The sequence below is a fragment of the Penicillium crustosum genome (assembly GCF_028827405.1).
Source record: "Penicillium crustosum strain IBT 35664 chromosome Unknown utg000002l_segment0_segment0, whole genome shotgun sequence".
In the NCBI taxonomy this organism is placed as follows: domain Eukaryota; kingdom Fungi; phylum Ascomycota; class Eurotiomycetes; order Eurotiales; family Aspergillaceae; genus Penicillium; species Penicillium crustosum.
In genome coordinates, this window is record NW_026623123.1 from 4719219 (window position 1) to 4732597 (window position 13379).

A 13379-nucleotide genomic window follows, 5' to 3' on the forward strand; every position below is an offset into this window, starting at 1 on the left:
CAGAAGAAAATGGGAGCATCCTTCAGCAAGCAAAGCTACAGAAGGGAATTATTTATACACTTGCAAAGGTATATATCTAACCTCTATAAAGGTATCTTATATTAATCATGATTATAGGTTCGCGCTTTTGCTGTATTCATCAATGCTAGCCCACAGCGACGGGAGGCCTTTCTGAATCTCCAGAGCGACGGAATAAAGCTGGCTCCAATCCAAGATGTCCGCACTCGGTGGAATTCCACATATCTTATGCTCCAGCGTGCCAAGCGCCTTCAGACAATATTCCAGCGGTATTGTACAGAGCACCAGCGCCCTGAGTTCCACATCAGTAAAGGGGAGTGGCGCCAAATCGATTACCTACTCTGTATCACAAAGCCTTTCTACAAGTGGACGGTCGGTCTATCAAAGATCAAGACAACAACCATTCACAATGTTTTTATGGTATATAACCGGCTATTCACACATTTTGAACAATCCCAGGCCCGACTTCGTCGTAAGAAGGTGCCCTGGAAGAAGGCTATGCTAGCGGCTCTTGAAGCTGGAAGGGAAAAGCTTTCGGTATACTACCAATTAACAGAGGAAGCCCATGGTAGCTTATACGCCATAGGTACCATTCTTGCTCCCCAGTATAAGCTCAAGTTTTTTGAAGGCCCAGAATGGTTAGGTCAGGTTCAGCTCAATGATACTATTTCCTCTTGGCATGATATATACAAGTCTTCGCTTTATAGCCATCTTGAAGACTATTCGAAACATCAGCCAGAAAGGGAAGTACCACCCACAGCGATACCTTCGGCACATTATACAGAGGATGAAATGGCAAGCCTTCTCGCTGAGGATCAGCCACCGCCCCCACTACCATCAAAAGCCACTGGTTGGGAAGAAGAACTTAAGGGATATCTCAATCTTGGTAAGTTTATACTATCCTTTTACTATTTTACGAACCACGTTACTAACTCTCTATAGAATGGAGCGCAACGAATCCATGCCATTTCTGGAGGGAGAATGCGCGTAACTTTCCGACACTCGCAGGACTTGCACGGGACGTCTTTTCGATCCCAGCCACAGGCGCAGGTGTTGAGCGTCTCTTTAGTACTGCTCGCGATATTTGCCATTACCGACGGGGCTCTTTAAATGAATCGACGATTCAAGATCTAATGATGCTCCGTTGTTTATCAAGGTTTGACATTAGAGATGAAGAAACTGAGGATACTGTTCAACCTGAATCCGTTCTTAACCAAGACGAAAGAACAGAGATTGACGAACAAAGGGAGGTAGGACTTCCTGACTATACGCCAGAGCCAATCAGTGATGGTGAAGATGGCGAAGACAGTGTAGACGATGAAGCCGACAACGTTAATCCAGACAATATGGATACCGCCACAGAAGAGGCAGAGCCAGATCATTCTATACGCCACCAATTACCAGTGATTCCGTTCAGTCAACAACGTCCCCAAAGAGAACGCAAGCGACGAAGAGATGATGATTTGTATACTTATACATAATAGAGATAGATTAGTATAGAATTTTTTAACAGCTGTTAAAATATCAAATTCTACTGTCTATCAGAAATTGCGCTCTAGATATAGCACTGCAAATCTACTATTTTTGTCCTAATACCAAGCCCAAAGTATTATTATCTCTATTCTTTGAGTAATTAAAATACCCAAAAAAACAGTGGCATTCTTCATAAGTTATGCAGGTCACATTTTTCTACATGTTTGCACTGTTTACAGTCCCATGGGAGTCCCATCAAAGTCCCATGGGAGCGGACTGGACTGCTTAGTCCCATTCTTGGCACTCCCATGGGACTTGATGGGACTCCCATATGGTCCCATGGGATAGTCCCATGGGACCACTCCCATGGGAGTTGGCAAGGTCTATTTCTGACCTCGGTCAGAAAATTGACAGTAGTATCAAGTCATTGTACATGTAATCGAATTACTCAAAAATACAGAGAAAAAATGCACAAATAATGCAGGTCACGAGGTCAAGAAATTCTGCTTACTAAAAAGGCCCATGGGCGCCCACGGTGTCCATGGACAATGGGCCCTAAGGGTAGGGCCCGTCCATGGGCGTATGGATAGTGCCCATCGCCCGCTTACATAAGGCCCGTGGGCACTGCCCACCCGCCCGTCCATGGGCGATGTCGCAGTCTAATCCTGAGCTAAAGCATCTACCTAATAATGAATCTACATTAGATATCCTATTAGAAGCTGCACAGGAAGCATGGGAAAGTCTTAATATTGAGATATTTGAACATCTCTCTGAGACTATGCCTCATAGGGTGGCTGATGTTATTAAGTATGAAGGGTGGCATACTAGCTATTAATTGCATTATAAATTTCGGAGGTTTCTGCCGGCAGTATTAAAAAGTGGGCCCAGGGCTGATGTACTCGAGGTCAAATACTAATATTACACCACTGTACCAAACGATTCCAAGTGGTTCTATGTAATATACGGTACTGTGACGATGACTCATTGCTAGCCAGTCAGTTATTACGATGACAGTTTTGCCAGATTTATGAGGCGGTGACCTAATTTGGATTAGCGCATGTCGGAGCTAATTTCCCCAAATCAAGAAGCAAGAGTTTGGAGGTATAGCTGATTTCGAAAAGTACTGCATGTAGCACGCTCCCTCAATTTCAGTTGAGCATTTTCAAAATATCTCCATTTTTTACTGCAATATGGTTTTTAAGCATATTTTTCACAATTTTTTTGAGCGACTAACCGCATATGAAACGTTAGAACTTGGCAGTAAAACTTTTATCCAACGTAGTGAAGCTCAAAGTTCTGTTAACAAAGGTGACCCACGGGCTGGAGGGGCGGAAAACTTTGTCTGGACAAAAACCTTCTGCATACCTGGGTCACGCTTGTTGAACAAATCGTAGACCGTCTCCATATCCTCGAGCTTGAACCGGTGGGTGACCATATGCAGGGGATGGATCTTTTCCTGCTGAGCATACTTCAAGAGGTCTTTCCAGTATTTTTGCACAGGGGCTTGTCCATTGCCAATGAGACGGATCCCGGTCTCCATCAAAGATCCGACATTGAAGTGATTACACTGCATTACCACGTTAGGAAATTGTTTTACCATAGGAAAGGTGCCACATACATAACCGGCATATACGCCCGTGATACCACAGCGCCCGAACCCTCGGACAGAGGTAATCATCTCGTTAATGAGCTCAGACGTGTCCGTTTCCATCCCTAGCAATCTCTCAAAGTAATGAGCCCATCCTTTCGTATACTCACCAGCTGCGCACTCAATCGCTACATCAGGCCCACGGCCGTCGCACATTTTCTTCAGAGTTGAGGTAACAGACTCGCCCTTTGGGAGATTCGTATACTCGATTGTCTCGAGTTTAGGTAGAAGCTTCTTGACGAAGTCTAACCGCCATTTTCCATGGCCGCCGTCAATAAGTATAACCCTATTGGCACCGTTAAAGAAGCTAAATTCAGCTGCCATTTGTCCAATTGGGCCAGCTCCCCAGATTGCAACAGTTTCACCCTCCTCAACACCAGTATCAACAACGGCGTTCCAAGATGTTGCTAGCACATCGGAAAGATAGAGACCTTTTTCATCAGGGACGTCGTCAGGCAGCTGAAGGAGATTCACGTCACCATAAGGGACGCGAACATATTCCGCTTGCCCACCAGCAAATCCCCCTGTGAAGTGGGAGTATCCAAACATGCCTAAGACGGGCCTTAGTATAATAGCCTCTCTAGCATCAGCACAGCCGTTTAAAGAGGAAACTTACCAGCTGTTCGACGTCCATATAGCTGACTGGCATCCTCGCTCGAATTCGTCCGCTCACACATTGACGACAAATTCTTTTTGCAATAATAGCACTGCCCACAGGCAATTTGAAAGGATGCTACCACGCGGTCGCCAACTTTAACATTTTTGACTGCCGGACCCACGCTTGCAATGATACCGCAGAACTCGTGGCCGAGGATATCACCTTTCTGGAGATCCGGGATGGCCTCTATAAATTGATAGCGGATATCGCATGATCAGACCCAGTAATATTTCATTAACTGTTAAGAAGTCCCTACATACCGTGGAACAGGTGTAAGTCACTCCCGCAAATAGTGCTGCCCGTCACCTTAAGTATGACATCGCCTTCATCGATGATCGTCGGGCGAGCCGTCTCCACTAACAGACTGTATAAGAAAAAAAGTCTAATTATTTCGAGAGATTGATATGAAGGTTGTGATGGGCAACATGACTGACCAACTTTAACCGAATTCTTTCCTTGCCAGGTTAAGGCTTTCATACTATGGCTTAGGTCGCCATATCCCTGGGCCCCATAGTTGCTAACGTCGGTGGTGATCGAGGTAGACATTGTGTCTGTCCACCAAGAATTTCTGCACAAATTAATTTTCCGAATGTTATGATTTATTTTCGTTTTGATTATTGGTCTTCGGCGAAGCGTCTTCTCGTTTAAAGCATATGAAGGAGGGTTATATATTTGTCTTACGAGGCGTCTTCAGGTTTCCTGACATCATTCGTATGTCACCGTGTTTACATCACCATGATTGTATCTCGGCCAAATCTTGAAAGCGAAGGGGTGAGTTTAGATTGTGAATCATCTTGGCGTCATACATGTTGAACATTGAGATGTAAGCGAGACGCATCGCCTTTACGTGGTTCTAGACTGGTTAGGGCTCTGATGGCTTCCATATTTCAAACTCATCAATGGGAATAGACCTCTGAAAGACCACTAATGACTGATGGTCAATACCCTCAACACCAAAGGGTGATGGTTTTCAAAGGTGGGTGTGTCGAGGTGTCAGGTGACCCGGCCTGACGTATTTTACACGAAAATGCCATACATGTAGTATAGTATCTCTGCCCCTCCTTCCACGCGATTGCTACAGCAGTTGAGGTGTTTTTCGTGTTCACGTCGGACCTTTTAATTGCCTTTTCCGTCCGGCCGAGCCTTCATGGGACGATCTTTTTTTTTTTTCTTTTTTGACGTCTTTGCTTTTAAATCGTAAACGGAGGACTTGTGAATTACTGTATCCGGTTATTTTTGCCTCTTGGGTTTAGCGCCTCATTTCGCCGTCACGTAATGTCAATGCTCCCAACTTGAAAGACCCGTCTTCGCTGCTTGTCCTCCCCCTCTCTCACTTTTCCATCCCTCCTCCCTCTCTGTCTTGCACTTATCGCTGCGCCTCTGCAATTTCGTTCCGCCAGAATCGCCGTCTGCCCCACCCACCCCATTTTCTTTTCGGTCGCATGCCGCGGTTGAACCCCCGTTTGCCCTCTATCAAGTTTTGGGATCATGACAATTCGGCGTTCTTACGTAGTGGCGCTATGGGATTGACCGACTTTGAAACATCATGCTTCCGAGCGACGCGATACAAATGATTCCTTCACAAAGGGATCACTCAACCTACATAATTTATGCACTCGTTCTGCGAATGCCCCCCATTGTCCTGCTTATATGCTTCCCCCGATGGCTTCCATCCTCGATTCGATGATTCACTACCTCGCCTGTACCAGTCCTAATGCTGTATACGTGTGACCCCCTCCTCCGCGTCTGCCTGGTCTTGGTCGCCGCTCCGTTCTGTTGTGGCTTGGTTGCCTGGTAACTGCAGATACTGCGCCCTGTCACGAGTTCGCTTGATGATCGGGATCGGGGGAGGCGTACCAAACGCAAAGGATGATATTCGCTTAGGTGACGTTGTTGTCAGTATGTCAGATGGCCCAGCATGGCGGCGTGGTCCAATACGACTTGGCTAAGAGCACGGACGATGACATCGTTCTGAAAGGATTTCTTTGGTCGCTATCTAAGATTTTGAGAAGTGCTGTGAATATTATGCGGTCAGATCAACGTATCTCGCCGAGCAAGATTCCCGAGTTCATGTCATTTATGTTTAAGAAAAGTGACAATCTTCGAGATTCCTACTAACGGCCCATTGAGGCGGATGAGCTTTTCCAGTCGGAATATCGTCATGTTTCTCACTAAGCCACCTGTTAGCTCTGTGACATAACGAAACTGGTCCATCGTCAGAATCGGAAGCCGATCCCCAAAATTCATTGTGGACTTATTTCCCCTGGAGATCAAGTTATGAGGAGCGCGTTAAATGCAGCAAAAGTAGATCGGAGGGTGGTTGGCGATATCTTGTGCTTCGAAATGGAAGCGGAGGGTATAGCGACGGGGTAATTATGCATCGCTATCAGGGGCGTCTCTGACTATGCTGACTCTCACAAGAACGACACATGGCAGTATTATGCTGCGGCTGCGGCTGCAGGGTGCGCCAAGGAGCTTCTTTCATATGTGAGCCTGCCGCAGCCTTCCACCACGAGTAGACCTGGCCAGGAACCACGGGTGAACCTCACGAACCTCAAGGAGGTTCACCCACCCGGAGGTTAAGGTTCCATGACCTAGAACCTCCGGGCGGTTCTATCTTGGACCGAACCTCATGGAGGTTACCCGCGGGTGAACCTGAGGTTCAACAAGCATGACAAATAGGTAAAAAACGTGACTTGGGGTCAACTACATAAATTATGTAGAAATAGGCTGTATTCTCTCGTAATTATAAAACAACACTTCATTAATGTATGCCCTTACAGGAGGATTTAGTGCATATTATGGGTTCACTGGCTCAGCGTCGAATTAGGGTTTCAACTTTCAATCATCAATGGTTTATATTATATCTATAGTTCAGTGTCGGGTTATAGTTCTCAAGAGTCAAGATTCAAGTAATCAAGCTATATACCCATCTAGTAGTCTCGACTTCTTCCTTATTCTACCGGATGCACGATGCTGCGTATCAGGGAAGTCAGGTAAGGGTGATGCCCTATTCTTATCTAGATCCGCAAATTCATCGGCATCAGATTCTTCCTCATCGTCAGAATTAACCGCAGGCCGCTTTCCAGCGGCGACTACTGAGAGTAGCGGTGCGTCCGGGGTTGCATCAAGACGTATCTCGACATCCTCCTCATCATCACTAATAGCCTCGAAAGCATGTGTCTGGACATTAAGTGCTTCGGTCGAAGCGGCTATCTTATGGTCTAAAAGATACTCTTGGAGAATCAGCCGCTGCTCCTCCTTGATATCGAATCTTGTTGTACACATGTATAACATAATATCGCGAACAGTCTCTGGGTTTAACGACCCCCGGCGGTAGTGGCATATATCGCGGGCAGAGTTAAAAAGACGCTCAACTCCGGCACCAGTCGCTGGAATTGACATGATATCACGGGCAATGCTTGCAAGAATAGGGAATTCCCTCTGATGATCTTTCCAGAAGATCCGAATAGATCCTTTAATAGTTTCTAATTAGGTAAGGTTAGTTATATGATTTATAAAGTAGGCTTACTTACTTACCACTCTGGAGATATTTGGTGAGCTCGTCGTACTGCGGAGCAGTTAATCGTTGTGAAGAATCGCCGTTAAGAGCCTTCTCAAGCTCCGATTCAGTTGTGAATAACTGGCTATCAGATTGCATCATCTCTGATGGTATACGTTGGCTGTATCTCTCAAAAAAAGACTGAAGACTCTCGCGGTATTCTTTTCTATAGTCCTTTCCTGTCTTAGGATCTGGGTCCCAATTACTTGTTGAAAAGAACTCTATCTTGCTCGACGGCGCTAAGATCGTCCCAATTGCATAGAGATTGCCTTCGATACCATCTGTCTCGCCGTAGTATTTCTTCAGTTTCTCTTTCGCAGCATCGAGGGAGGAAAGCATTAGCTGTTTCTAGGGAACCTTCTTTCGACGAAGCTGACCTATTGATCTTTCAAGATGATCGAAGAGCTTATTGTAAATCCTAAAGATAAGGTGGATACTCGAGTCTTTAGTACGACAAACTAGCGTAGTGAGCGTGAAAAAGGGCTGAAGAATGCAAAGTAAATAGTCAATCTGTCGCCACCCCTCTGCACTTAATGTAAAATGGTGTTGATCATAGTCGGAACAGAACTTGTTGAATGCGATATGAAGCCTCTTCGCCCGTCGGAGCATTAGAAATGTCGAATTCCACCGTGTACGAACATCTTGGATTAGAAGAAGCCGGAGCGTATTACTAGGCTGGGTATTTAGGAAGGCTTCCTTACGTTGAGGGCTTCCGTTGATATAAACCGCAAGACCTCGGACCTATTAGGAATCAGAATAGTTAGTGTTATTGAATCATAATTCATGATTTCTAAATAGAAGTATACCTTGTTCAGAGTATCGGCGATCTCATGTTTCTGCTGGCGCGTACGAAGTAAACGTACACGATCATCAGACCATTCTATCTCGGCGTTATCATTCTTTGGCGAAGCCTTGATTTTACCAAGTAAATCAACTAGACTTAATTGAATAACATGCGCAAGGTAAGGCACTTGGACAATCGTAGAATCCGTCTCCATATGTAGCTTCTTGATTGAATCATTCACTGCTGCGATAAGTGTCTTATTGTTAGACGCATTATCAGTTGTCACCGCCAGCACTCGGTCAGCGATTTGGTGCTTTTGTAGGATCTGGATAACTACGTCCCCGAGGTTCACGCCAGTATGAGATCCAGAAATTGGCTCAAACCCAAGTAGGACCTCACGATACTCCCATTCCTGGTCTAGAAAGTATCCTGTGATAGCCATAAATGCGTGCTTGAATGGTGAAGTCCAGCAGTCAAGCGCAATCGACATTTTTGCACCAGATGGCAGCTGTTGTAGTGTCTCTTGTTGATACTCTGTAACGAAACCCCGGAGGCGGTCGCGAATCACCTTTCTTGATGGAACGCTCGGTAGTGTAGGTGCTAGCCGTGCGTAGGAAATGAGATCATGGAATTCTTGGTGCTCGACGAAGAGAAAGGGTAAATGTGATACAGTGATTAGGTTTAGAATCTTCTGTTCCTATGTTTGTTGGGTAAAGAGAGGCGCTGGTCTTCTCTCGGCCTAAAATATAGTGAATTTATTATTAGTATTGATATTGAGTATAGGCTATTTCGAACATACCGCGTCGCTAAGTAGTTGCTGGATATTACCCTTCTTCGTAATTCGCTGTCGACACCTTGGCCCATCAAGATGCTTCTGCATCGATGAGTTTCCAGTATGATTTGTAGCTGGATGCGTAAGAACTGTACGGCACCGATTGCACATAACGCCAGGCTTTCCATCTTTAGTATGTGCAACTTGTTGAAACCCAGTCCAGCAGTCTGCGCGACGGCTGACCTCCCAGTTTAGCCGCTTCTTCTTACCAAAATCAGTTTGAAGCCACCACTTAACGAATTCCGCGGACATGTCGGTAGTAAAGACGATATACTCGTTAATACTATCTGGCTTGATTCGCGTAAGGGTGTCTAGGGCCCGAGGTCCTGCACGAGATCGGACTTGGTTGTCTAGAAGGTCTGGAAGGTCCAGAACTGAATCAAACTGGCTTTCGCGTTGGTATAGCGTATCGTCAGGGGTAAGGTACTGTAGCGCGTCTAGCGGTAACCCTTCGAAGCTAGATGATGCGTAGCCGTAGCCGTCGGTAATCTGAGACATGATAACTTTAGTAAACCAGTACAACTTAGGGAAGATAATAAGGAACTCACTAGTTATTCTGTAGAAGTTACGGGGTCTTCTTGGGGCATCTGTTTATCCCTGTTCCATAATGCTTAAATTGATATATCAACTTTTATAAAGCCCTATCTATATCTGATTCGCTAGTATAGTGGATCACTATAGAAACGAACCTCAATAAACCTCAACGAACCTCAATAAACCTCAACGAACCTCAATAAACCTCAATAAACCTCAACGAACCTCAACGAACCTCAATGAACCTCAACGAACCTCAACGAGAACCTCAATGTAGGAAAAATAGAATGTCTAAGTCTAACAATTGGGACATTTAATCCGGATTCACGGTATATCTAGACCAATTAACATGAATTCTAAAAGACAAAGTAATAGAAGAAGATATAATGGTTTGAATGATATTAAAATGAGGGGAATTAAACTGCATCTTTATAGTTTTCTTAAAGAACTGTAGTTCTACTAATAAAGATACACATACTTTACAGTGTCTGCGATATATATATCTACAACTTTACATGCTATTTTATCGATGACCTCTATTGACCACCCACCACGTCGATATCATCGGATATTACCTATAATTTATAGGTGACCACGCCTCCTATTTACTTTTCAATGACTATATCTTTATAATTCATTATATTGATAGAGTATTCAGTGGAAAGTCTATAGTTTAACGGAACAGCTGTAAAAAACAGAGATGAATCATCAATTTTATCCAGCCAAAAGAGGAAAGGCGTCAAGAAATTATGTATATGCAGGTTCATGCGGGTCGATGGAGGTTGAACCTCAAAGAACCTCTGGAGGTTAATGGGCGGTTGGAGGTTAGTAAGGTTGGAACCTCACCTCAAGAGGTGAGGTTCGAGGTTCCGGGGTAGGGACCCATGCGGAGGTTCAAAGCCAGGTCTAACCACGAGTGGAGCCCACGGTCGGCATACTTCTGAGAGTTCAATGGGCAGCTCTCTAGCTACGCAGTCTATATTTCGCGGCCAACGAGTTCAGAACTCGGGGTCCGGCAATGTCTCCGTAGGAAAAGATCTCAATATCGGTAAAAATTAACCCGTGGCGAAGGAAATTGGTAGTTAATAAATAAGTTGATACTGTATATATGTATATATCCAAATCTCGTTTATGAAATGAATCTTATCTGATCAAGGAATATTGTTATACTCAAACAAAGTTTCAACCCTATTCCAACTATTTGAAGCAATATTGGAGTATTGAACATTATCTTCTGCATGTCAATTGACTTCTGGATCGTTAAATAAAATGATAATATACATATATCAAGCCTGGAGAAACGATGCCAAGAAAAAGTTCCGAGTTCCGAGAAAACAGCCCAAACAAAGAAAACAGGAGTATTCTTTCGTTCACTCTAGCCCCTCAAGGTCGAAACAGCACCAGAAAGCTATACCCCATACATATCCATGGTTTCGGTTTGCCTTATGTCCTCAATATTGGGATATTTATCGACAGGATCGTAGGATCTTCTACCAGATGAAGCAGGCACCGTGCGTTCAAACGGTCTATTTGTCAAATACTCGTCGGCAATGCAATGAAAAAGCAAGTACAGATCATCCACGTCTGAGTAGGCAAGGTCCGTCCTACCGTAAAGCTCATGTATAGTTACAGTAGACAACATCGCGTGCCTTGTACCTTTAGAAACCTGATCGAGAACAGAACGCTGTTCCGGGATTGACACGTTGGTAGGTCCCCTGGTCACGGATACTGATCTAGAGGTGCCGTGGCAATGCTGGGAACCTGACAAACCGGACACCCACCGGCGTCAACACAAAGCCTAAAGCTTCAGTGGGAAGCTGCTCTTTTTCGCTTTCCCGGGAATGGAACTACCATATATAGTGCCTTTTGGAAACCTCCCGAGATCAGTCCTTCAATGCTCTATGTTCTCTACCGAGATCGGATGAATTTAAGTCGGCCGTAACAACATTTTTAACGTAACCCGAACAACTTGGAATCTCCCAAGGTTCTTTATTTTAGGCTTTACCGATCCCAGAACTGGAGACTCTCTCGCGATCCATATTGATTAAAAATTACAAAGTCAACTCCTACAATTTATTACTATCAACCGACTCCCATTCCGACTTGTCGAAAACCCATCCTTTCGTTTTCTGATTTCGCAATCACAGTTAGCCCCAAGGCCTTTGGATATACCATGCGCTACTACAATTCAACGTCGACTGTCTCTTCGTGTCAAAGAGCGGCAAAAGAATATACTCAGGATGCTACCGGAGTATGCAAGGATCTCGATTGCACTTGATTGTTGGACATCTCCATTTGGGCAGGCATTTATGGCTATTACCGGCTATTTTATCGATGCTGACTGGGTCTACCGCGAGGTGTTACTCGGTTTCAAACCCCTTCATGGAACACATTCCGGTGTAAACCTAAGTACAGCTGTTATACAGACGGTTACTCAGCATGAAATTGAGAATCGGATATTTGCATTAACCACTGATAATGCGTCGAATAATAAAACTCTGGTTGATGCACTGCAACAATCTTTATCTAATACACGGGATATCGACATTATCCGCATCCCCTGTCTTGCGCATGTGATCCAATTGAGTTTGAACCAGCTACTCGACCGTCTCAAAGCAGTCCCTCAGAATGAGACTACGGAGACCAAATGGACTGAGCAACAAGTCACTCTCGCAAGGGCGAATACAAAAAAACGGGATATCTCGCATACTTTGAAAAGAATACGAGCACTTGCTGTATACATCCGCGCTAGTCCTCAGCGCCGATGTTCATTTATCGCACTTCAACCTTCAGGGCAGGGGATCATGCTTCTCCAGGATGTGAAAACTCGGTGGAATTCAACATATCTTATGCTCCGACGAGCCAAAAGACTCCGTGTCTTTATTATACAATTCTGTGATCAGTTCAATGAGCAAGACTTCGCACTAGATGATGATCAATGGCGTCAGATTGACTATCTTCTTTGTCTTACAAAGCCATTCTTTGATTATACACTTGCTCTCTCGAAGACACGAGATGTAACATCACATCTTGTCTTTGAGATCTACAATTTGCTATTTGAGCATATTGAACGATCAAAAAGACAATTGAAACGAAAGCGAGTTGTATGGAAGCAGCAGATGCTTGCTTCTCTCGATGCTAGCTGGTCAAAATTACGCGACTACTACAGGGAGACTGATAAAATACGAGGGCATATCTATGCAGTTTGTACTATGCTGTCGCCGGATAATCGATTCCAGTTCTTTTTTTCTGATGATTGGTCCGACGCTAAAGAGCTACGGGATCAGTATCGAGTAGCATTCCAGGATGCACTTACTCCAATCCAAGAACGTCTTTCTAGTACTAAGGCTAAGGGCCCGCAAGAGTCTTCTACATCGGCACCAAGATCAATTCTTCACAATCTTGTTCGAAGCCAGAAATCTATCCCTAAGTAGACTTCGGCAGAACCCATTTTGGGTCGGAACCTCTGACCCAAAACCCAACCCATTGGGTTTTGGGTTCCGCCCTCTATAACCCAACCCAACCCAAAACCCAATGGGTTAAACCCAATAACCCAATAATAACCCATTTGAACCCATTTTTGCATAAAAGACAGGTCTTGGCGTTCATAACAATGCTAAGTCATTCAAATAAATTACTGTTTTTTACAGCTGTTCTGGTTTGTTCATCAAATATTGCTATATTATCACAATATTAAGTTGGAAAATTTATGTAATTACCCTGAATTTGAAGCTAATAGGCTTTGGATTATATTGATTACTGATAAAAATTCACATTAATCGTAGTATAGTGGTGTTCTATTAATTTAAGCATTTGTTGACTGTGGACTATTGAAAATATATATTTGTGGTAGAGGGGAGTATATATATA

The 13379-nt window shown here is 44.3% G+C and overlaps 1 protein-coding gene across 1 annotated transcript; it reads right to left on the reverse strand.

Annotated features, from left to right (window-relative positions):
* Positions 1–2779: 2779 nt before the first annotated feature.
* Positions 2780–4343, reverse strand: N7487_005303 (zinc-dependent alcohol dehydrogenase; the record flags this gene model as incomplete). Its single annotated transcript, XM_056873050.1, has 5 exons — positions 2780–3058; positions 3110–3690; positions 3756–3983; positions 4058–4153; positions 4232–4343. 5 exons carry the CDS (start codon positions 4341–4343, stop codon positions 2780–2782), a joined length of 1296 nt encoding a protein of 431 aa, XP_056730770.1.
* Positions 4344–13379: the final 9036 nt, after the last annotated feature.